Source organism: Acanthochromis polyacanthus, chromosome 5 (genome assembly GCF_021347895.1).
Source record: "Acanthochromis polyacanthus isolate Apoly-LR-REF ecotype Palm Island chromosome 5, KAUST_Apoly_ChrSc, whole genome shotgun sequence".
In the NCBI taxonomy this organism is placed as follows: Eukaryota; Metazoa; Chordata; class Actinopteri; family Pomacentridae; genus Acanthochromis; species Acanthochromis polyacanthus.
In genome coordinates this window covers 33,684,508-33,710,624 of record NC_067117.1, presented here as the reverse complement: position 1 = coordinate 33,710,624, position 26,117 = coordinate 33,684,508, and the positions used below count along the sequence as shown (strand labels likewise).

The window sequence follows — 26,117 nt, the reverse complement described above, 5'->3', positions numbered from 1 at the left end:
CAATTTTGTCCACGTGTGTATATATTATGTCTCCACAGGCGAAAATCCTGAAAAAGCTCATGAGCCACAACTCAAAGGAGTCCAACATCATTGAGTACAAAGGAGACGTCTTCTTAGAAAATACTCGGCTCCTGGTGTTTGAAAAGTTAGACATCACCCTGTGGGACTATGTGGAGAATTTACCACAGCCGATGCGACTGGAACACGTCCGTACAGTTATTCAGCAGGTGTGACCTTCTATTGTCTCCTTATATTTCTCTCCTTCAGTGGTGCTAGAATCAACATCGGTGGTTCAGGAACCTTTACAACTTCTACTTTAATTGTCATGTGACAGATTTCTTTAACAAACTCCTGATAAATGTTACTTGCAGCTGGCTGTAGCTTTGAATGCAACAAAGAGTGCTGGCATAATCCACACTGATGTGAAGATTGATAACATCATGATGGTGGATCGCGTGAAGCAGCCCTTCAAGGTCAAGATCATTGACTTTGGTTTGGCCAAGTACAGGTCCAAAGCCAGGGCAGGAAAGCTATGCCAAGGACTTGCATATAGGTAGGAAATGCTGATACTTTTTAAACATTGAGAAATCTTTAATTCAGCGCTGTCTCCTTACTGTCCACTGTGTCACATCTTCATTTGATGTTTTTTCCACATTCAGAGCTCCAGAAATCATCCTGGGCCGGCCGTATTCAGAGGCCATCGACGTTTGGTCATTAGGCTGCGTGATGGCCAGGATGATGACTCAAGATAGTTTCATCGGATCAGACTCAGAATACTGGACAGTGAGTAAATTACTGCAGCTGAAACACATTAGAAGCTGTCACAGGATTAGCTTCAGGTCTAACATGGTGTTATGTTTTGTCTGCAGCTCCGACACATGATCCATATGCTGGATCTGCTGCCGCAACATCTCATCGATGCTGGCCGGAGATCACGATTATTTTTTGAGAGAATGCCAAATGGTTGGTGGCGGCTGAAGGTACAATACTTCTACTGTGATTTTACCTCTGACTCACTCAATAAGATAAAGACTTTAGTAAGCATCATTGTTTTCTTCTTTCAGACACCCATAGGTTATTTTGGGACCGATCTCGTCCACTCCAACCCCACAGTTTACAAGTTCGACTCTCTGGATGAAATGAAAACAGTAGGTAGTTTAGGAAGCAGCAGCTAGTTGCTGAAAAGTCCCGTTCATGTATGGTATTCATATTTCACGGTGGAAGGTGATTTGACCACTGTTGGACTTTCAAAATGTTTTCTGCACCAGATGTGCTCTGAGACGGACAACCCAGCAGAGGCTGATGAGAGGAGGGAGTGCATCGAGCTGCTGAAGGCGATGCTTCAGTGGGATGATGACGACAGAATCACCCCCAGTGGTATCCTCAAGCATCCCTTTATCACCAAAAGCTACCTCAGCAGCAGCTCCCCCACCAGCAGTTGGTAAGTGTGTTTCTATTTACTTTGTACACAGGTTGTGAGACATTAGCAGCCCAGCAGGTGACAAAAGACTGATATGGACTTTTGCTGATTTCCATGTTTACATTCTCTGCTTGTCGGATGTAAACCCAACAGTGTATGTTTCCTTTTTTAGCGATGAACCTAGACCCTCCACCAGCCTGTCCATCATGGTTAGTCCTGCTGACCCTGAAAACAGAATTAACCTGACAGGGTTGCTTGATGAGGATAGTGACCTGAAGAGCAGTGAGTATGAGGACAGTGATGATACTGACACTGCTGAAGACGCTGAGGACAGCAAGGATAGTAATGATGATGAAGAAACTGAGGTCAATGAGATGGAGCAGAGGAAAACAAAGAAAAAGAAGAAGAACTGCTTCCAACGCGTCTTCTCTTGGATAAGAAGACGTTTTGCTGCTGCTGTGTGTCCGATGTAATGAACTGAGCAGCACTGTCAAGTGTCTTTCACTGTCACAGTTTTTCACTGTGAAGCGTCTTTAATGCATGGCTTCCCACACTTGAAGAGGAAGGACTGGTCTTTGCAACATGATTCCACTCTTTTCATTTTTATTTAATTCCATAAAATGAAACAGTAGCAGTAGTGATGGCAGTAGTGATACAGCAGTGATGTTGTGATGTAGCGATGTCTCCAAGTACAAATCCAAAGGATTTGTTGGGATTGTGTTTGTTGTTCTCTTGTGCTTTGTCTGTCTGTTTCCTATCTACTATGCTCTTCTCTCTCTCCTTACCCCTCACCCCAACCGGTCGAGGCAGATGGCCGCCCTGTCTGAGCCTGGTTCTGCCGGAGGGTTCTTCCTGAAAAAGGGAGTTTTACCTCCCCACTGTCGCCAAGTGCTTGCTCAGACAGGGAATCCAAAGGAAACTTTGGATTTGTTGGATTTCTCTCTATAATTTTGTCTTTACTTTTCTAATTGAAGTGTCTTGAGATGACACATTTGAACTGCTAATAAAAAGTTATTGAAAATGAATTGAAAGGTTCACCCAAAAAGTGTCTGGATTTTGGTCACATGGTTGATGCTCACAACTGGCCTGAGTCAGTCATGGCTTCTCAGTTGAATTCTTTGGTTTTATACAACTTTCAATAAGTGCAAAACACATAATTTTTTAACATTTTGAATAAAGTGACGACAATGAAATATGACAATTTTAAGCTCATTTATATAAATCAGTTATATTGGTTTATTCCACCCAACTACTTCCTATCGAATTTTGTAAAATTTTAAGTTTTTTTTCCCCTAAAATGCCTTTTTAAGTCTATATAATTTAAAGGTTTATTCCACCAAATATACAATTTTCTCTCCAAGTACTGAAGTGCTGACGATTTATAGGTTATTGCACCTAAAAGAAAGTACTTTCTGTCTTAACAACTAAAGGTTTAAAAAGTTTATTCTGCGCAAAATACTACATTCTTTCCAAGTATGTAAAGTTTTAAAGTTTTTTCTACCGACTACTTGGACTACTTTCTGTCCAGCAGTTTAACTTAGATTGGACTTGCATGTGGGCAGTTTGTGTAATTAGCTTAATTAGTTCATTATAAGGTAAAACAATGATAAAGTCACACTATGGCCTTTGTAGTAAGTAGATTCAAACAGATATATGAAAGGTTGGAGAGGCAAGATAAGTCACACTAGTGAGAATGCTGTGGACTTACTTAATAGATTCACCCTATGGAGACAACGACCAACTGCAAAATTCATTGATATCTTGTTCTTGTAATAGTCTAAAAGTTAAAATAGGGATGAATGGACCCAAATAACATCACCATCCATTAACTGATAAAATTATTAAAAACACTTCTACAGGAATGCATGTATTTTAAATACCAAACAGGCATTAAGTGACATTTTCTTTCTTTCTTATGGCTTTCATCTGAACCTGGGAAAGGCAGTCAGATCAAGGAATGACGTTGTTCCGTTATCTTTTAGCTTCTTGTGCTTTAATTCCCCAAAAAGAGAAGGTACACCTGCAGAAAGTATCAAACAGCAAGACAACAAACGGCGACTCTCTGATGTCCCACTTAAAACGTCTGACTGTGAAAGCAAACAACGTGACAGCTGCTGCGGGTTCAGGAGGGTCAGGATCAGGAAGAGCAGGATTCAAAATTTATGAAAGGACTGCAGAGAGAAGGGGAGGCAGCTTGTGAATGAGCAAAAACATTGAAAAATACTAAGCTAAGATGTGGATGTAGCACGTAACTCCCACTGAAACTGAAAATAGTTGGTTTTATGTTTCTGTCTGCGCATAGATTGAACAAATTAGACATAAATAAGGATGCAAGATATTGGATTAGCAAAATTTCAAAACATTGTTGATGTCCTCATCAAAAAGTCATTTCTACAGTGGAAAGTTACTATAAATTCAAGTAATTTAGAAGTTCCATGCAATTAAAATGAAGATGCGCTAAATCACTGGAAATCAAGAGGAAGGAGAGACAGATGGAATTCCCACAAAAGTCACATTAATTCATGAATCTGTGAAATAAATCTGATTTGCTCACTCATGTTGGATACCATGGCTGTTTCTGCAACATATAAGACCAAATATACTCTTTATTTTTAATAGACATTTGCTGATTACATGTGAAAATGTATCCAATCTAAGCAGAAGGTGAGAAAACCTTTGCAATGGGTCACTTCTGTTGACAAGAACTTGTCCAGCTGATGATGCTCATTCATCTTCATTGACATAGTCCAAGTAATTCACAAGTCTTCTTTGAGCATCAATCTGAAATCAAACCTTCATAAGGCTTGAGTTATTATTGAGTTTAGTCCTGGAGTAGCTCTAACCTCGCTTCAGAAAATCTGATTGTTTAGTCAAGGACTAGACCTATTTCAGGTCTGGGAAACCAACTGTATGTCTGATACTAAAGACAGACAATGACAACCAAAGTTCAGACTTAAAGCAGATGCGGGAAAGCAGCACCAGTCCGAGAAAAGTTTGCTCAGGCCTCTGGCTGGGAAAGTTAATTTAATAAAGATCTACACATAATCAGTCGTGACTTCATTCGAGTTGGAGGAGTCCTGTGCTGCTCACTGGAACATCACGACCTCACAGCAGAGGCTTCATTTGTTTGCTCGTAGCTCCAGGAGAGACTCCTGTGCATGACCAGGAATCCCGCTTCCATATGATCCCATCGATGAAAGCTTCATCAGCAAAGAAACACAAATTACACATTCAAAAGTGCATGACTAAAGAGCAGATCATTAACTGTACTGAACACAAGCAGAATAACAGTGTGAATTCTTACATTAATAGGAATTATTTTGGATTTCTTTTTTGCTGAACAGTTGCAATGATATGTTTGCCCTTCGACCAGTTAAAAACGCAGAACAATGCTACAGCTGATTAAAAAATTAGCACGTTTCTATTGGCTGATGAGAAATTAATTATGCATTGCATTTGCTTAAAGTTAGAAAACTGATTTTTTTTAAAGAAAGAAAAGAGCAGACTTTATATAAAAAAGAGCTGCATTTAAACTAAAGTAAACATGAATTCAGTTATCTTTAATTAGTAAAACTTCTAGTCTCGGTATTTGTTCATTTGTATGCTTGCCTGTTGGCATATTTCTCTGCATGACTTACTGCACACTGATTATTCTACACATGAATAAAATTCTAATCACATTTCTTGATCCTTCCATGAACTTTCTTATGACTTTAGTTACAAAACAGTTCAATCTGATCAGTCTTTGTCAGGATATAAGTTGCTGTATAGACCAACAAGTGTAATTTTTTACATAAGACAAACCTTATTTTGGAAGTTTTGTGCACTTCCTAAAAGTTTTTTCCCCACTGTTCTGGGCTAGGATAACCACTTTAGGTTGATTTAATTTGATAATAAGCTGTATAATGTACAAAACAGGAAAATAAATCCACCATAACTTTTTTTTTTATTTTAAAAGCATTAGTGTACACTGACCAAAACCATAAATGCATCAAGTTCAAAAGCTCATTTATACAATTTATGTTTAGTTTTTGAAAAGGGGGTTAAATTCAACCAATTGTGCACAAGACGTTTTTTAGATGTACATTTCTGGCCAATTCTCTACCACTCAGGTAATCTCCACATGGGCTGAGTATGGCTTTAAAAGACAGCGATCAGATAAAATGACCAGTGCATAGACACTCCTTTGACAAGTAAATATAAAGGAACACCTTAAAATGCAGCTTTATTCAAGTGTCATGACCCGATGGATGACAAAATAAATACAAGAACCATTTGTTGGCTGCTGCATTCTATGTCTGTTTGGACCAAAAAAGACACTTGAATGTCCACAACTTCACCATTTTTTTTAAATCTAAGAAATAGTTTTAGACATCATGGTGGAAGAGACAATCTGCTCTAGAACTACAAATTTTGAGTCACCACGCAGGTCCAGGATTGTTTCATCCATCTGAAAAAGTTGTTAGTGCGCATAACCAGAGAATATGTGCTCAGACTTTGTAGAATGGCCTGAGGGAGGCTAGCCTGTGATCTCTTTTCCCACACTAAAACCTTGATCTAATAGCAGAACAGTATAATCCACTCCCGTCGGCAACTCCTCACATTCATTGGACACTGGCAAGATGGAGGAAGGTCCTTTCCACTCCTGAATCTTGTTTTCAGTGTACAGAGCAGATAGAAGGTTTCAGAGTTTACCAGGAAAATACCAAAGCACAGACACAAAGATGGGAGGCAGGTTTAGGAAAAGGAATTACATCACCGCTGACATTCATCTGGGTTTGTCTCCGTTACCACCCATAATCATCCAATTATCCAATCCTAACTTTCCACACAGTTTGAAACCAAGCTCTTGGAAAACCTATTAGTGTGGCTTTTTTGAGAGTCCAGCGTTTGTGTTGGTGGAGCAGAAGAGTGAGAAGTTTACCTTGGTGTAAAAGTTATCGTAGCATTTCAGGATTAGAAGGGAGCCTCTTTTGCCGTCAGTGTCAGCAGCAGGAATGGACTGAGTATTTCCTTGTTGGAGTTTCCCAAGACTTGAAGCCATGGCCAAGCTTTTGCTGACTTACTGGTTCTGTGAGTACCTGGTGTAAATACTGTCCATACTAACACTGTGGAGTTGTTGCATTGTGCTGAGAAATGCATTTGAGTTGTTCAATAGTTGATTTCCTGGTTTGGCTTTTGGTGTTAAAAGATCCACTGTAAAATGTGAAGCGGATTCTTGAACTGTGATTTTAGTTGTTTGGAACAAACTGGAGCTGAACTGTGTGGGAAACTGACTTTTACCTGACTGGATTGGACTCAGAATTGTAACACACACATTCACCCATTCCTATTTCTTGCTGGTTTGTAAGTATACTTTCTCACTGAACTGAGTCGTGAGGCCTGTGTCACGAAGCAGGTTTAGTGAAAACTCTGAGTTTCTTAACCCTGAAATGAGGAAAACTCAGAGTTTTCCGTTTCACGAAGCGAGGTAACTCTAACCAGGGAATGCGGGGTAACTCTAGCCTGTTTCACAAAGAAGGGTAACTTAAACTCTCGGTCAGTTACCGCAGTAACAGACTCTATGACTCTAACCTGGTCGCCAGCAGGTTTATCTCGCAAAACCTCGAGTTTCTCTCTGTCTCCGCCCTCTTTTAGCCACACACGATGTTTGATTTCCTCATTCATTCAGTCAGTAAGCGAGCGAGTTTTGGCGTAGAACAGCTTTTATTAACGATCCAGTGGAAAAAGGAGCAGCATTACTGCACAGATAATTAAATATTCGTCGGTAGATTGTTATCAGACCGAGCATAAATGTTCTCGCATTTCCGAACAATTATCGGTTTGAGCGGCACCGTTTCGTAATCGTTTCAAGTCCATAATCTACATAAACAACCTAATCCGTCCTTACATTTACATTAACAACCGCAGCCATGCTCTCACATCCAGCAGATATTGTGTGTTGCGCTGCGGTTCTTTGCAAATGAAAGTTTTTATATAATGTCGGAGATGCAGAGCACTACAGTAAGACAACTGTATGCAGGACAATCAGAAAGGTTTTCCTGGCTCTGAAACGACTTTTACTCATCATTGTGGACACAAACCTGTCAGAACATCAAGAGGAGTTCCACAGGATTACAAGTGAATGATGTAGAGATCTGTTAAATTCATTTTAAATCATATTCTGTTAATGACATTGTGCTGCAACCTCAGACTGGGATTAGTCATTTTAATTTCTTTTAGGATTTCCCAGTGTGATTGGCTGCATAGATGCACACACATCCCCATCACAGCTCCCTCACATCATGAATAGGAAGTCCATTCACAGCATAAATGTGCAGGTAGGCTACAGGTAGACTGACTACTGTTTCTAAATGTTAAAGACTGCATCATAGTTCAACATCTGTCATTCTCTGCACTGTCCAGATCATATGTGATGCTGCATACATCATTTCTAATGTTGAGGCCAAGTGGTCTGGGTCTGTTCACGTCTCCTCAGGGTGACCCCTGAGAGGACCTGTGATATTACTGTGGCATGTGTTGTTCTTCATAATATTACCACTATTAGAGGAGAGCAACACCCTGCCCTACAAACTGAAGAAGATGATGAGCCCATCCACCTGCAGCTATCCAGGACAGCAGAGCAGTCAGAGACACCGTATGCAATAATCACTTTAGAGTTTAAGTCACCATCATCACCACCACAGCAAATAAAGACATGATACACATTTCATTCGGTCTTCTTTATTCCCTACAAATAAAAGAGATGGTTCAGTTCATGTTCCAGTAGTTAACATAATTCACCTGTGACCATCACCACCTCTAACCTGTGCTCCTGTTACGATTTGTGTGGTAGAGAACCCAGGCGCAGACACCAACAGAGAGGCTCAGAGGTTATAATGAAACCCAGGGGTTTTATTGTCAAAACACAACTACAATACACCAAACCTTAAACTGGGGAGGCACTACAAAAAACCAAGCAGTAACACACAAAATGGCAACTGGGTTGTACTCACGCTCACTGAAACAATATAACTGGCACCAAGCTGAAGTCCATTCAAAAATAGAGTCCAAAGATATATATATATGTATATAGTTTTTTTTTCTGATTTAAATACAGGGCAAAAGGTGTTTAAATAATGTACAGGACCAAATGATTTATTGTAAAAATACAGATTTTATTTTTTATTTTTATATGTAATGTATAGAATATTACATGTAATATTTTTTCTGTGATTTTACCAGATATTATCAGTAATATAGTAAAATTGGATTAATCATTTTCCATTTTTCCATTCTCAGTATATTTTCTGAATATCTGTAAAATAAAAATACTTTTTGCTGATTTAAATGGTTTTAAAAAGTGTATTTTTATGTCAAATGATGTAAAAGACCAAATGATTGTGAAAATAGAGACTTTCTTATTTTATATAGATTTTCTTCTGCAATTTTGACTTTTTTGTTTGTGTCATTTTCTTTTTTTTACATTCAATGTGTAAAGTAATACCTTTTCTGTGATTTTACCAGATATTGTCACTAATATAATGAAACAGGAAAAATATTGGACCTAAAATATCTGTTTAGAAAATTGTTCACCGTTTTTCTATCCATAGTATAGTTTTCTTATTGCAAATATCTGTAAAATAAAAAATATTTTTTGCTGATTTATATCAGATTTATATTGGATATCAGATCTGAAAATATAAGTTTTAAAAAATTTTTACCATTTTTTGAGAAAATATGCAAATTTCTTATTTCAAATAAGAGCAAATATCTGTAAAATAAGACCTTTATATGCTAAAAGCAGATTTAGTCTTAAAGTTGTGACATCTACAGTGAACGTAAAATTTATTTTGGTTGCAGTTTTTTTAACAGAGTTTAATTGTGCTTTTTTAACTCTAAAGATTTAATGCGTCTGTCTACTGTACTGATGAGGTTATGAGACTCAGAAATGAGAGAGAATTCCTGCAATTCTGATCACTGTGCACTTCAAGATACATCATGATTTTCTCAAACTACTAGGAGTTAATTCTTAGAAATTTAAAGTCTGTAGCAAAAATTCAGACTTTATTCTCATTCTAGTCTATTTTTTTCATTGAAACATGTTTTTTTTTCAGCCTTTTTGCAGTGTCCCTGTAATTAAAAAATGATAAAGGTATGGGCTAATGAGCTAAAATCTTTATTTTTATTTGAACAGTTCATTTATTTATCATAATGGGTTACTGTGTGATGTTCAGGAGATGAGTAATATGTTTATTAGGTTTAGAGTAAAATGGTCTGTTGATATTTGGTATAAACTAACATTACGAATTTACTGTCCAACAAAGGATAGATAGAGCGTGGAACCTTATATGAAGTAGAATTTAAACACAGAGATCCCAGTGTGCCCAGTTACATCAGCTTTGGAGACTGGGAGGTTTAATGCTGCTCCACAGAAAGACAGACTGTGTTTGTTGTGTGATTTAGGTGAAGTTTACAATGAGGTTCATTTTATGTTTTATGTATACGAAGATTTTAGAGAGGTACTTTTCAGTAAGATGTCCTCTATTTATTTTGATTTCTTTTGGTTGGATGACCATGAAAAACTTGAGTTGTGTTTTAGAAGAGGAACCTTTTTCATGGCAGAATTTCTTTGCCAGTCCTGGGATAAATGGCAGCATGTTTAGTTTGACAAGTGAGCAGCAGGATAATGTGTTTTGGATGTTTCACTGTGAGGGTTGTGTGCATGACACAAAAATACAGAAATCAATCAATCATAAAGATAAAACCATTTGGTCCTTCACAACTCACGGCTCTCGGTGCTAAAAGATGCTTCAGTCCTGCAGCAGCCGAGTCCATCCAGTAAAACACAAGCAGGAAGCTGCGTCCAGGTGAGAGTATGACATTTATTTGCATTGGTAGGTGGAGGAGAGATTGTCAGGCGTCTCGTTTCCTGCACTCGTCCACAAGAACACACTGTGACGGTGAGATACCTGAGCGTGGCGTCCGGCCAACACAACACAAACCTCAGCAGAAACAGTGTTTAAGGCAAACTCTTTAGCAGGAACCAGACGACCAGAGGCTGGACAAAGACTCTCAGCAGAAACTACACATGCATTTTCATTTCCTCCTAAAACACTGTAAAAATAAACAAAGAAAAAAAACCTATGTGACATTCTGGGACTGAGAGTCAACACTGATCTGTTCACTGCCTGCAAAACGTGTTCATGTAAAGGCTCCGTTCACCCAAATCACAAGAAAACTCCACGTTAATCAGGTTTTAGTGTTTCCTGTCCGCATTTAAGCAAAATAAAATGCAAAGAATTTAGTTAGTTTACAGATTTTGAGCAATAATCAGAAAAAACAACTATTTCTCTTTTAAAATCACAGCTTTGTCTTCATAAAATATTTTTTCTCACAAAAAAGAAAGAAAATATCAAATTTTTCTTAATTATTTTTTAAAACTTTTTAAAGTCAATTTAACCAAAACTGTTTGGAGCACACACGCGCGCACGCACGCACGCGCGCGCGCACACACACACACACACACACATAGATAGAGATAGAGATATATAGATATATTTATGGTTTGGAGCCTCCCGCCCTCTGGACTCTACCACTTGTCAGAAGTCTGAGGGTGAAACAATTGTTTCTATGAAGAAGATTGTGACTAAAAATGTATCTCTGTGGGCAAAAAATACAGCAAATATATAAATCTCGTTTTGAAACTAACATTGGTGCTTTATTTTTACACAAAATGTATTTTTAAAAAGCTAACAGAGCACAATCAGTCAGAGTCCCCCTCTACAAAGTAAGTCACAGGAAGTAACGGCTGTACTTAATAAGCGCTCAGCAAGCTTACTTAATACTAGCTTATTTATTAGCCTAAATAGTTCTATAGCTAAATGTACATAAACATCTATACTTACTTGAGTTTTTATGAAGCTTTTTGTTAAATCTACTTTCAATCAAATCATTTCGGAACGCTTCAGTCCTGTGGAAACAAGTGCGGAAGGAAATATGAGCCGGACTGCAACCGGACCCGGACAGTAATCACAGTGACACCGGCTGGATACATGTGAGGTAAATATTGTGACTTTTTCTATCCGCGTAAATTATATCGGTAATTTAACGATAACGAGAGATCGGATCAGTTAAATGTAGATTTATGTAGATATTTGAGTTTATTTATATTCTCTTTTAAAAGTGAGGAGCTTCAGGCGGAACTGATGGAGACGTTTAAGTTTAAGAAAGCACGAATTAACACATAATTCACTGGAATTAAAAGTTATATTTTCTGTCAACGCTGTCTGATCATTTTGGAAGTTTAAGTGCTTTAAAATAGCGCCATGATATTTACTCTTTTTGTTTATTTCTATTCATTTTCCACTTTGCTGAATCCACGCAGCTACAGCTCAGATATTAGAACAATACATACTCCAGAGTCGTCTGGAGGTTCTGATGTTCAGTGTTTGTTTACTGTTTTAGAGAGATGTTGGTCCAACTACATGGTCATTATGGAGGCTGTAGTTTTTATATTTAATCAACTGTCACTCATATAAATACAAATAAATAAATAGTAGCAAAATCTGTTCTATTCAAAATAAGTTTAATCAACACAGAATATGAGTAAATTCTGCTTTACAGCTTGTCACCAGTTACACACCTCAGACCACTGAGACATAAAGCATGTAGTGACTTACATGTTTGTGCTCGTAAAGAAAAGTTTAAATGAATCACTCTAGAAAGATTAATTCTTTATATCACAGAAAAACAAATATCTCTTTTTACCCATATGGTCCATCTCTGGGCAAAACTCTGTTTTTGTACGTGTTTGTTTCCAGAGATGTGTGTGTTTTGTGAATGTAATTAAAAATATAAAATATATGAACTGATGAGTCTAAACACATAAAATATTCCTGACGTTGACGTTTGTCGTCTCCACAGTAACACAGTCTCCACAGTTGTCGTGGATACGCAGCGATGCGGCGGCTGTACGTTGGTGGTTTGAGCCACACAGTGACTCAGAAGGACCTGAAGGATCGATTTGGAAAGTTTGGAGACGTGGAGGATGTGGAGCTGCGGACAAGGAAGGACGAGGACGGTGAGGAATGAAACTGACAGAAATCAAATTATTAAATAGCATCAGCATCACTGTGATGGATTATAGCTCTGCAACAACTTTGAAGTCTGTAGGAGAAAAAGCTAAAAACTAATGATGAATATTCATATTAATATTGATAGTAATACACTGCCTGTCCAAAAAAAAGTTGCCACTTGGATTTAATTAAACAAACAGGTAAGAGCCTTCCATTGGGTAATTACTGCAGTGATGAATATGTTTCAGCTGCAACAACTTATTTAACCCAAGCTGATGCAGGGTGAAGCTTCTCATTTCTTTAACAACCATGTAGGAAGACATATCCTGTGGTCATGGAAAGGATGTTAATCTGTCTGAGGAGGGTGAAATTATTGACCTGCATCAAGCAAAGGAAACAACTAAGTAGATTTCTGAAACAACTAAAATCAGGTAAAGAACTGTCCAACGTATTATTAAATCCTGAAGGATAGTGGAGAACCATCATCTTTGAGGAACAAATGTGGTTGGAACAAACTCTTAGATGATCGTAGGAAATCAACAGTAGAACTCACAGCTTTGTTTAATAGTGAAACTAAGAGTTTTTCCACATGAAGGGAACTCAAAGGATTGGGACTAAACAGCTGTAGCTCTAAGAAAAACACATATGAGTGATACTAATCAGAAAAAAAAGATTTCATTTTGCTATGTAGCATAAAGAGCAATGGAAGAAGGTCATGTGATCTTATGAGTCCAGATTTATCCTGTTCCAAAGTGATGGGGGCATCAGGGTAAGAAGAGAGGCAGATGCTCCCAAAGAATGATGTCAGCTGATACCTGAATATACTGAATGACCAGGCCTTTCCATCTGTGGAGTTTTTCTTCACTGATGGCATGGACATGTTCCAAGATGACGATACCAGGATTCATGAGGCTCACATTGAGAATGAGTGGATCAGAGAGCATGAAACGTCGTTTTCACACATGGATTGACCTCCACAGAGTCCAGATCTCAACCCCATTGAGAATTTTTGGAATGTGCTGGAGAAGACTTTGTCTGACTCTCCCATCATCAGATTTAGGTAGAAAATTAATGCATCTCTTGACAGAACTAAATGCTGTGACATTGCAGAAGCTTATCGAAACGATGCCACAGTGAATGAGTGCTGTTCTCAGAGCTGAAGGTGGTCCAGTGCAATATTAGAGTGACTTTTTTGCGTGTATTTAGTTGATAGGCTCATTAGAATCATCACTTGTTATCACTGTGATGAACAGAGATCAGCTGTTGTGTTTCCATCACCTATAAATGGTTTAATTGTTTGTTCCGTTTCCTTAATGCTTCTCTCCTGCAGGAGTTCCGTACAAAACCTTCGGCTACGTCAACATCAACATTTCAGACGCCGACCTGAAGAAATGTAAGTGACCAGATCTGCTCCTTCATCGTCTTGATCGCAACATGTCCAACATTCATCTTTTTACCAAAACTGGAAAACTGACACTTTAAATCCTTTAAATATTTAACTATTTACACTTTTAATTAGTTTCTATACTCATCTCTGCTCTGTTTAAACACTGCCTGCAGTTCAGCCGAAAAGTCTGAATTTTTGTCACGTGACTGTTGATCACAGCTGAGTCATTACAGTTTTTTTCGATTGCTAACACGCATTGGTCGTAACTGAAGTCACACGTTCAAAACTCTTAACAGTCTGCAAAACAGCAGTCCATGTGGACTGAACTGTGAATCACTTTCCATTGCTTTCACACAAAATGCATTCAGTGACCACAGTCACCAAAATTCATGAACTCTTTTCTCAGTTTCTAGTTCACCACCTGCAGAACACTAGACTTTTACAGCACATTTTTCAAATGCTAACACACTTTGTTCAAAACAGTTAAAACCACAATCAAAACAGAATGATGGGGGAAAAACATGGTGAATTTCTGCTGCAGCCACATTGAAATTTATGGAAAATCATATCAAAATATTGACAATAAAAATAAATGTAAAAAATGATGTAATTCCAAACAAAGCTGAGTGTAGTTGTCCGCTGAAAACCGATTCAGGTGATCTGTGTTTGGCCTCATCAGAAACGATATAGAAGGAGACACTCAAAAAGTTTCTACCCACAATGCATCTCCAGAGAAGACATCAGATGTAATGGATGGAAACATGAGTCCAAATGCAGATGACAGGAGGTGAATGTTACAGTATACATGTACATGTTATTGGTTTTTGAGTTTTATCTCTTGATTTCTATTCTGCCCCCTGAATTCTGAGATTCTGCATTTTTTTTGTTTACAGTAAAGTTTCTGTTTTTTGTAAGGTCCCAAAGTACCGATGCAAAGGCACAGAGAAAATACGTCAATGTTGTTGAAGTAAACTGCTGCATTCCTGATTCATTCTTGTTGCAATATATCACAATAATTTAGAGCACTCAAAGTGCAAAGATCTTATTTTATAATAAAATACTGATTTATCTAAAAAGAAATCATTCAAACTTGAAAGATCTCAATTAATTTCATGTAATCCTCTCTGTTGTTAGTATTTTGCAGTTCAGTGTGTTCAGAGTGACAGTGTTTGCTTCCAAAGTGAAACTATTTTCTAGTGTTGTGGTTGAATGAGCTTATTTTGAGACATGAATGAAGTGTTTTTTGGTGAGAAACAGTTTTGGGGATAAGATTTACTGTTTAGCTGAGATACATGATGGAAATGCAGGCTGTGTTCAGAGTTTTGAACATGTGACTTCAGTTTGGACCAATGCTTGTTAGCAATTGAAAAAAACTGTAACAGCTTTACTGTGACATCGAGGAGCTCCGAATTTTTATTTATTTTTTTATTTTTTACAGAATTTGGTTAACGCAAACCGTTTATTCTTGGTGATTTTTTTAAAAAGAGACACATAGAAGAAAGGTATTAAGTTTCCTAACCGAGCAGGGTGTCACAGATGAGTAGTTCAAAGGCTGTCATATTTTTTCTGTTTGTACAGTTTTAGGCTGATAAATGAAGAGATTTTGTCAAGGTTTTTCAAAATTATGTTTATTTAAAACCTCTAACAGGTTTCTGAGCTCAGAGGGTTATAAATACACAGTTATGTCCCATAAACTGTTGATAATGGAAACATTTTCTCTGTTTGTGGCCTCAGAGCAGGTTCAGGTAACTGGAGCTGCTCAGCTTCATTGATTCATCAGTCTTTGTTTCTCTGCAGGTTTAACGGTGCTGAACAAATCCAAGTGGAAAGGAGGAACTCTGCAGATTGAAACAGCCAAAGAGAGTTTCCTTAACAGGTACAGACCCTGAACGCCTCATGTGAGTCAGTTCATCTGAGTTTAGCTGGAGCCTCAGAATAACCTGCAGCTTGTTCAGCTCTTGAGGGTCACAGTTTGAACAGATTTAGTAGAGGTCAGATTCTAATGTAGTTTATGTTTTTATGTATGAGGGTCCAGAATAAGCAGTCAGAGCTTCTCACCTGGAAAAACCCATTCAGCTTTACATCCACTGAAGGTGTCGGAATCTAAACACTAAATCTGTTTTATGTTCATTCTTCCTATAACTAAGTTCAATATTATGGGATGTATCACAGTTTGAACAGGAAATCTGCAGCAGTTTATTTCTATGACATAGAGTAATTGAACTGTCACAATATGATTATGTTTGAAATTATTTTATCACAGAGTGAATCGTGTCTATTAGATGATCCTTTGATCTTCTGTGTCGTCGTCTGTACCTAGTTCTGACCAACCACCTACCACACATGCTGATATGAGCCTTCAATGCACATTTTACCCCTAAACGACTCACAAAAAAAATAAAAATAATTCACCCAACATGGACAAAAATGTCTCATATTATTCAATTTTTCCCCAAATGACAAAACGTCTCAAAAATGATGTAAATGTGTGTAAAATGATCCTTTCATTGTCTCTAACTTATTCTCACCAACCACCTACCACACATGCTGATATGGGCCTTGGTTGTTTTTTGCCATTATGTGAAGGTTTTAAGGCGGTTTAGATGAGTTTGAGCTATTTTACTTCATCTTTGCTGCATTTTAAACTCCTTTCAGACGGATTCAGAATCATTCTGGACAGTCTTATGTCATTTTAGTCTATTTTCGACTAAATTTTGACACTTTTTATTAAATTTCAAAAAGATTTGCAGTATTTTGGACAATGTAATAATCATTTTGAGCCATGTTTGTGTCACTGTGGGAAACTTTGGAAAAAATGTGGAAAAGTTGAAGGTATTTTGTTAAATTTTGGCTCACTGTGTACAAACACAACAGAAGGATAGCAATGATTGTTTCTAGGACTCATAGACATTAAACTGCTGAAACTATGATGCATCCCATAATACTGTTTCTCAAAGTTGGTTATAAAATAAATTGGGATTGTGTTTTAAAAACGTGAACAATTTTGATGTACTTTTTGACATTTTTTGATCCTGCTGGTTCATTTTTAACTCGTTTAAGGCCGGCCTTGATTCATTTGGATGGTTTTTGAATAATTTTGGAAACATTTCAAGGCATTTTGAATAAGTTTTAGGTATTTTGGAGAATTTTTAAGTCATCTTGGACACATTTTGAGTCATTTTGGGCAAGTTTTTACAGTTTTGTGGAGGTTTTAAGGCGGTTTGGATGAGTTTGAGCTTTTTTATTTTTAGACAATCTTTGACTCACTTTGGACAAATTTTTTAATCTATTTTGGTCAAACTAAACAGAAACACATCCAGGGTACCACTGATTGTTTCCAGGACTCATAGCCATTAACTGCTGAAACTATGATACATCCCATAATACTGATGCTCAAAGCTGGTTGTAGAGAAAAAAATGACCAAAAAAACAGATTTAGTCTTTAGATTGTGACACCTGGATGGATGTAAAACTGATGTGGATGCAGTTTTTAACAGAACTCAGGACCCAGTTCTATGTACTTCTACGGCCTGTAACTGAAAATATTTAATAGTATGAAAGTAAAGCACGCCTTTAGTAAGGACACGAAAGTTACTGTGGATTAAAAATCAGCTGATTCTGAGGAGATTTGATGTTTTTTTTCTTTTTTTGTGGATTTTGTTGAGTCGACTCAGTATTTGGTTTAAAATGTATAATTCTATAATTCGGGTTCCAGTGAGCTCCAGAGCCTGAATCCTCGGTATTAACTTGCTGAACGATGACGTTTGACGTGTTCGTGTCTCAGGTTGTCTCAGGAGCGTCAGGCAGCAGCAGATCAGCTCCTCCATAAGCCGGCAGCAGACGACCAGAAACAGAAGCTGCTGGAGTCACTGAGCAAAGCCGGAGTGGAAAACTTCACCATGAAGGCTGCAGTACCAGGAACCGAAATACCAGGACACAAGGTCCAGTCTGAACCTGTTTATACAGTCACATAGCAGGGAGAAAAGTCCAGATAATAGACAAAATCAACTTTACTGTGAGGAACAACCAGCAAGTTAGAGATGAAAAGACGTCACCAAAATTACAGCATTTATCAGAGTCAGAAAGACTCCAGGGGAGTCAAACTCATTTTAGTTCAGGTTCCACATTCAGCCCAGTTTGATGTGAAGTGGTTCAGACCAGTAAAATCACAGCATAATAACCTATAAATAAGCACAACTCCAAATGTTTAATTTGTTTTAGTGCAAAAAAGTACATTCTGAAAGCCTTCTTACTTAAGGAATTATCTTTTTCCAAAATGTCATGAACAACCTGAAATTTATTCAAAAAAATAAGTTCAATTTCAACATTATGCTTCAGTTTATCATTTACACATTACAACTTCCAGATCAGAGTGTCTACAAAGGAGCATTCAGTCACAGCTATCTGGAACTGAACAATGTAGTATTTTATTTACTGATCAAAATGACAAAAAAAACAACAAAAATAAGAGAAAATATTACAAAAATGAGACAAAAAACAAAAAAGTAGAAACAAAATATCAAAAAGTACGATAAAAGACATGAAACAAAGCAAAAAGACAAAAAATTAGTCAAAGTTTCAAAGCAACAAAAAATAGACAACACAAAACAACTACAAAATGACAAAAATGACTCACAAAACAGTGAATAAAGCAACACACAAAATGACAAATATAACAAAAACACAAGCAAGGCAAAATGGAAACAAAACGACAAAAACATGAGATGAACGACAAAACTCAGACGAAAAAAGACAAAAACAAGACAAAATATTGCAAAAATGAGACACAAAATGACAGAACAACAATGAACAATCTAGTATTTTACTGTATGATCAAAACAACTGCTCATGGTCTACAAATTATTTTAAATTTATAGTTTTATTAATTTACAATCTGCAGCTAATGTATTCTCTGTGATTTTTACACTTCAAAAGTCGTTCCATGTACTGGATTGGTCTCTCTGGAGGGCCGGTTTTGGCCCGTAGGCCCCATGTTTGACACCTCTACCAAAGAGTTTCAGCTTTCTGACGGTCTTTGAACTACTCTTCTTCTTTCTATTGCTCCAACTGAATCAAATCTGAGCATAAAGTTGTGATATTCATCAAAATCACTTTATTCTACATGTCTCATTTTAAACTTTGCCTAAAAATAAACCATTTGTTCGAACCAGATTGTGTGAAAAAACAAAAAAATCTGCACTTCTCTTTATAAACGTGAAGCCATGAAAGCATCATCCACTTAGAATGACAAAAATAGTAAAAAAAAGGAAAAATAAAAACTGGAAGTCTTTGATTATTTATTTCATAAATATCTAAAGAAATGGAATCAACATGTCCAACATTTGTCCAAGTGTCCATAGACTAACACAAAAAAACTGAGGCGCTACTTTACTCTAGATATTTAACTATTTAAAGTTTGAAACACATCCTGCAGTTCAACTCAAGACTCTCTGAATTTTTGTCACCTTACTGTTGGTCGTAGCCGAGTCACTGATAGATGCACGGGTGCATCAAGGAGCTCAGAATTTTTTGTTTTTTATAGAATCTGTGTCAAACAAAAAGTGTGTTTTTAGGGAATTTTTTAAATAAGACCTGGAAAATTTTAGTCACATGCCTTTCGGTCAGAGCTGAGTCACTGACGGCTTCAAGGATGTAATGAAAAGCTCTGAAGTTTTTATTTTTTACAGAATCTATTTTGAGCAAAGGGTTGAATTTAGAATACATGTAGAACTAGAAAAGCACTCACAGAGTGCAGACCTCTGCCAAGGATAGAGAGGAAAACAGGAAACCCATGTAGTAAAGGATCATGAGCTGGAATCGAACCTGCGTCTCTGACACAGTTCTGTTTATGAATCACCTTCTTAGGGCCCTGTCACACTCTAGCGTATAGAGCCAGCGTATGAGGAACGTATCGAATATTTCGAAAAATTGTTTTACGCACAACTTTTCAGCGTATGCGGTCGATTTTCGGTTAATGACCGTTAGAGTAACGTGAGCCTAGCGTACCGTCAGCATATGAGTAGGGTACGCATAGCGTATGTCAGCGTATGTGAGCGTAAGTGATGTGATGTGTATTTGAGTTGGACGTATACCGACGTTTGAGTAACGTATATCAGCGTACCTCCGACGTATGAGAAGCGTATGCAGAACGTCAGCCTAACGTATGAGGAGCGTACACAGCAGGTGATGTTGGGACCAACCCTGTCCAGCAGTTCATCATACATTTCTGGAGCCATGCATAGGAAGTTCCTGAAGGCTCTCTGATCTTCATTTCTCAATTCAACCATAAGCTGGTCATAAAGGCCAAATTGACGCCGCCTTCCAATCCAAGGTTTCACCCAGATTGCACGTCTCATTCTATGCCTTCTTCTTCTGTGTCTAGCATACTCAACTGCCAACTGTAACAAATCTTGGTGATGTTGCAGCACAGCAACCTCCATCTCTGAACTGCTGGTACAAACTGATACAGATTTGGAAACGTGAGACTTTATATACCCCCCATACGCTGGAAATACGCATGTAATACGCATGGGATAAGTTGGCTGTATGCTCAGAACACGTTAGGCATAAGTTGAGTACTGTCATTAGAACTACCATCATAACGTTAGCCATTCGTTAGACACACGTCAGACACACGTTCATTATACGCTCTTGTAACGCTAGGTTTCCTGACCTACTCAATTTCAACGTATGAGAAGCGTGCTCGACATATGAGTAACGTACCTTCAGCGTACCTCTAGCGTGTTCAGCGTATGAGGAGCGTACAATTTATACGTCGGCATACGCTGAAAATTTTTGTGCATGTTCAAAAAAATTTTTGGCCGTCAGCGTACATCAGCGTACAGCGACGTACCCCGGCGTACTAGAAACGTATTCCAGCGTACCCCTAGCGTGTTTCAGCGTATGTCAGCGTATCCCCAAAAAGTCCATACGTTCCTCATACGCTGGCTCTATACGCTAGAGTGTGACAGGGCCTTTAACCAGTTGAGGTATCTGGACACCTTGCTCCAATTTGTTGGACGACACTAACCTATGATGTTTTTGTCATATTTTGGACCACATACTACAACATACTAAAAAATTCAAAGTGATCCAGAATCCAGGATCCTTTCCGGATTGCCACCAAAATTAAATCAGCTCTTCCTCTTACCATAGTCTACATCCCCTCAAAATTTCATATGAATCTGCCCAGGCGTTTTTGAGTTATCTTGCTAACAGACAGACAGACAGACAGACACACAAACGCCGGGTGTCACATAACCTCCTTGGCAGAGGTAATAAAATAATTTTGATGGAAAATCAGAGTTTTCTGCTCAGATTTTCAGATGGGACAGACATAAGTAAAGTGCTAACCACACGTGATTAGTTCAAGGACAATCAGAAAGTTGAACATCTGATGATTCTTTTTGTTTTTTTCATCCTTTCTGGGTGTGATAAGTGGTGTAAATTTGTTGATTTTTGTAAATCTAAAGGGCTTTAAAACCTTCTAAAGTTTTAGGGTTTAGAGGTTGGTGAGATTTTAAAACATGATTCATTTTATCTCTTATTTCTGCCTAAATTTGAGCATTAGCATTAGCATTTTGTCTTTATCTGAAGTAGAGAACCATGAATCAGGCGGGAGGTGTTGACCGTCTTCTCTGTTTCCAGGACTGGGTGGTCAGTAAGTTCGGTCGAGTTCTTCCCGTCCTACAGCTCCGCAGTCAGAAAGGCAGCAGAGCTCGAATGCTGAAGTACGATCCGTCCAAATACTGCCACAACATCCGCCGGCTGGACCGCCAGGAAGTAGACGAGTCCACGCCGGTCGCCCAGCTCACCTGGCAGGTGCAGGGGGGGATGATGACATCAGCAAAAAGAGGCAGGGCGAGTTTCCACCATACAAGCCGCCGCAACGGAAGAAGATCCGGACGTACGAGGTCGACTCCCATAATGCAGCAGGAAGAACCAGGTATCTTCATCCATCCATTCTCTATACACCGCTTTATCCTCACTAGGGTTGCAGGGGGTGCTGGAGTCTATCCCAGCTAACTTGGGTGAAGGCAGGGCACACCCTGGACAGGTCACCAGTCTGTCACAGGGCTACTTATACAGACAAACAATCACACTCACATTCACACCTACGGGCAATTTAGAGTAACCAATTAACCTCAGCATATTTTTGGACTGTGGGAGGAAGCCGGAGTACCTGGAGAAAACCCACGCATGCACAGGGAGAACATGCAAACTCCATGCAGAAAGATCCCAGGTCCATTTGAACCGGAGATCTTCTTGCTGCAAGGCGAAAGTGCTAACCACTACTCCACTGTGCAGCCCAAACCAGGTACCTGTGAAGGTCAATTCTTTAGGGTCTTTACTAAAGCTGCTGATGGGTTCTGAAACGATTACTGTAATGCCTCGAGGCTTCATTTAATCCATTCTATACAATGCTGTACGCTCAACAGCCACTTTATTAGGTAAACCTAGGCATGTAGACGTGGTCAAGACAACTTGCTGAGGTTCAAACCGAGCATCAGAATGGTGAAGAAAGGGGATTTAAGTGACTTCAAACGTGGAATGGTTGTTGGTGCCAGACAGCCTGGTCAGAGTGTTTCACAAACAGCTGATCTACTGGGATTTTCACTTACAACCATGTCTAGGGTTTACAGAGAATTGTCCCTAAAAGAAAAAATACCCAATGAGCTGTGTGGACCAAAATGTCTTGTTGATGTGAGAGGTCAGAGGAGAATGGGCAGACTGGTTGGAGTTGATAGAAAGGCAACAGTCACTCAAATAACCACTGGTTACAACCAAAGAAGGCAGAATACCATTTCTGAATGCACAACACGTCCGACCTTGAAGAAGATGGACGACAGCAGCAGAAGACCACACTGAGTGTTACTGCTGTCAGCTAAGAACAGGAAACTGTGGCTATAATTCTCGCAGGTTCACCAAAATTTGCCAGTAGAGGACTTTAAAAACAATGCCTGGTCTGATGAGTCTCCATTTCAGCTGCAATATTCAGATGGACAGAATTTGGAGTAAACAGCATGAAAGCATGGATCCATAATATAACAAAAAATTGACCAAAAAACAACAACAAAATGATTGAAAATGACATAAAAATGAGACAAAAATCGACAAAAAAACGAGACCAAAAATTAGACAAAAAAACAAAAATTGAAAATGGCAAAAAAAAACAACAAAAATAGATTCTTCCTGACAAAAAATGAGACAAAAACACTGAAAGAGATTGAAAATGACAAAAAAAATAGACAGAACATAAAGCATGGATCCATCAGATCATCTCAAACTGATTTCTTAAACATGACAGTGAGATCACTATACTCCACTGACCTCCACAGTCACCAGACCTCAGTCCAGTAGAACCACTGGGATGTGGTGGAATGGGAGATTGGCATCATGGATCTTCAGCTGACACATCTGCAGCAACTGTGTGATGCTGTCATGTCAATGTGGAGTAAAATCTCTGAGGAATGTTTCCAACGGCTTGTTGAAAGTATGCCATGAAAAATTAAAGCAGTTCTGAAGAAGAAAGAGGTCCAACCTTTTACTAGCAAGATGTACCTAATAAAGTGGCCTGTGAGTGCCTGTGCAGCGCTGATGTCTGCCCACATTCCACCAGGACGAATATCTCTGTTGCACAGTGCGCTCACTTCTACTTTTGATGCTGAAATGCCAACAGTGGAAAGCAAAATTCCTCAATTACTCACCAGAATAATCGATAGAAACACTCAATTATTAAAATAATCGACAGCTGCAGCCCGAATCTGAAGATTAATTCTAAATTGTAAGAATGAAAGGCAGTCTCAGTGGAATTAAAATGAGAAAAATTTCATCCACAGCCTTCATAATTCCAAAAAAGGTTTAACAGTATCTGAATGTAGCCGCAAGGGGACACAAGCCAGTGTCTTATTGTGCCGGTCCCAAGCCCGGATAAATACAGAGGGTTGTGTCAGGAAGGGCATCCGATGTAAAACTTTGGCCAAATCAAACATGCGAATCAAATGTATGACTTCCATACCGGATCAGTCGAGGCCCGGGTTAACAACGACCGCCATCGGTGCTGTCGACCTACAGGGTGCCGGTGGAAAATGGACTACCGTTGGTCAAAGAAGGAGGGGAGGAAGGTGTGTTCGTAGGAAGAGAGAGAAGAGGAACACCAAGAGTCTAGGACTGAGAGTAGGGACTTTGAATGTTGGAACTATGACAGGAAAAGATAGAGAGCTGGTTGACATGATGCAGAGGAAGAAGGTGGACGTACTGTGTGTCCAGGAGACCAGGTGGAAAGGTAGTAAACCTAGAAGTTTAGGAGCAGGATTCAAGTTGTTCTGCCATGGTGTAGATAGGAAGAGAAATGGAGTAGGAGTTATCTTGAAAGAGGAGTTTGTTAGGAATGTCCTGGAGGTAAAAAGAGTGTCAGATCGAGTGATGAGCCTGAAGCTAGAAATCGAAGGGTGTGATGTTCAATGTTGTTAGTGGGTATGCTCCACAGGTAGGATGTGAGCTGGAGGAGAAGCAGAAATTCTGGTTGGACCTTGATGAAGTGATGCAGAGCATCCCTAGAAGTGAGAGAGTTGTCATTGGTGCAGACTTCAATGGACATGTTGGTGCAGGAAACAGAGATGATGAGGAGGTCATGGGCAGGTTTGGTATCCAGGAGAGCAATGCAGAAGGACAGATGGTGGTTGACTTTGCAAAAAGGATGGAAATGGCTGTAGTGAATACTTTCTTCCAGAAGAGGCAGGAACATAGGGTGACCTATAAGAGTGGAGGTAGGAGTACACAGGTAGCAGTGGCGGTTTTTCACGGAGGCCAAGGGAAGCCTGGCTTCCCCAAAAAATATGCAAGAAAGAAAAATATAAATAATCTTCACCACTATGTATTTTATGTTTTATATTTTTGTCATTCTTTGTTGTCAAAACACTACATCAGGCATTTCTGCTTTGTGAGGAGCAAAACAGCACCCCTCTTGTCAAGCTCTTTTTCTGCATTACACTACGTCTCTCATGCCCTCTGCACTGTCTGTCTGTTCGGAGGCCAGCTTCGCCTTGCCTCCCTTAGAGAAAAAAACAGCCCGTATTAGCCAGTCAGATTGAAGCAAGGCTCATCGCTTAATGGTCGATGCATCATTAAAAAAACATAAGGGAGGCCAGATCAAATCTGGCTTCCAACCAATCACAAACTGTGATGAACAATAACCACACGAATGCCGCTGTCCCGCCAGGCACCAGCAAGCCCACACAGCAAGTAGCCAGAGAATGGATGGTGACAGGGACCTTGAGTTTCTTGTAAAAAAATGACTTCACAAAACTTCCTTTTGAAGTTCAACTACAAGTCAAAAGGGACGGTATGCCAACTTCAAAGCTCAATCTAGCTAAGTGTAGAGCTAATGGAAAAGCTCGCTCTTTTTGTGAAGCTAACTATGCCAGAAACGAGTGGCTAACGGGAAGTGCCAAGCTTAACCAGCTTTTCTGCTGGCCATGTCTCCTATTTGACCAGTCTACCGGCTCCCTGAACAACCCCTGGAGCACTTAACCTTTTTTTTTTCACTGAAATGAATGAGAAGTCGGTAGAATAAAGGTACTGTAACAGTAGGCTGATTTGTTTACATGAAAATAACAGTTAAAACACCAAATCTAATTTGTTGTTCACACTGGCTTCCTTGGTAATTTTGGTCACGGGCCGCCACTGACAGGTAGACTACATCTTGTGTAGACGGTGTAATCTGAAGGAGATCAGTTACTGCAAAGTAGTGGTAGGTGAGAGTGTAGCCAGACAGCATAGGATGGTGGTGTGTAGGATGACCCTGGTGGTGAAGAAGATGAAGAGGGCAAAGGCAGACCAGAGGACCAAATGGTGGAAGCTGAAAAAGGAAGAGTGTTGTATGACTTTCAGGAAAGAGTTGAGACAGGCTTTGGATGGTCAGGAGGTGCTTCCAGATGACTGGACAACTACAGCAAATGTGATCAGGGAGACAGGTCGGAGAGTACTTGGTGTGTCATCTGGAAGGAAAGGAGATAAGGATACTTGGTGGTGGAATGAGGAGGTGCAGGAGTGGATCCAGAGAAAGAGGTTAGCTAAGAAGAAGTGGGACACTGAGAGGACTGAAGAGAGTAGACAGGAGTACAGGGAGATGCAGCGTAAGGTGAAAGTAGAGGTGGCAAAGGCCAAACAAGGGGCTTATGATGACCTGTATGCTAGGTTGGACAGTAAGGAGGGAGAGACTGATCTCTACAGGTTGGCAAGGCAGAGAGAC

General features: G+C 39.1%; 2 protein-coding genes across 2 annotated transcripts in view; both read left to right on the top strand.

The window, feature by feature from the left end:
- On the top strand, positions 1–2,445 carry LOC127533987 (uncharacterized). Its single transcript, XM_051948150.1, has 6 exons — positions 1–227; positions 372–783; positions 870–980; positions 1,065–1,148; positions 1,269–1,441; positions 1,593–2,445. Exons 2-6 carry the CDS (start codon positions 727–729, stop codon positions 1,891–1,893), a joined length of 726 nt encoding a protein of 241 aa, XP_051804110.1. The 5' UTR covers positions 1–227; positions 372–726; the 3' UTR covers positions 1,894–2,445.
- An 8,923-nt stretch (positions 2,446–11,368) lies between these two features.
- Positions 11,369–26,117, top strand: part of nol8 (nucleolar protein 8) — a 37,000-nt gene continuing 22,251 nt past the window's right edge. Inside the window, 7 exon segments of the mRNA XM_051948139.1 lie at positions 11,369–11,461; positions 12,326–12,482; positions 13,808–13,870; positions 15,662–15,740; positions 17,649–17,805; positions 21,512–21,686; positions 21,689–21,809. Coding sequence (XP_051804099.1) covers positions 12,362–12,482; positions 13,808–13,870; positions 15,662–15,740; positions 17,649–17,805; positions 21,512–21,686; positions 21,689–21,809 — 716 coding nt within the window. The 5' untranslated portion in view covers positions 11,369–11,461; positions 12,326–12,361.

Coding starts and splice junctions, on each gene's coding strand:
- LOC127533987 (XM_051948150.1), top strand. CDS start 727: ATGGCCAGGATGATGACTCAAGATAGTTTCATCGGATCAGACTCAGAA. Junction 1,149..1,268: donor CTCTGGATGAAATGAAAACA/GTAGGTAGTTTA, acceptor TTTCTGCACCAG/ATGTGCTCTGAGACGGACAA. Junction 1,442..1,592: donor AGCTCCCCCACCAGCAGTTG/GTAAGTGTGTTT, acceptor TTCCTTTTTTAG/CGATGAACCTAGACCCTCCA.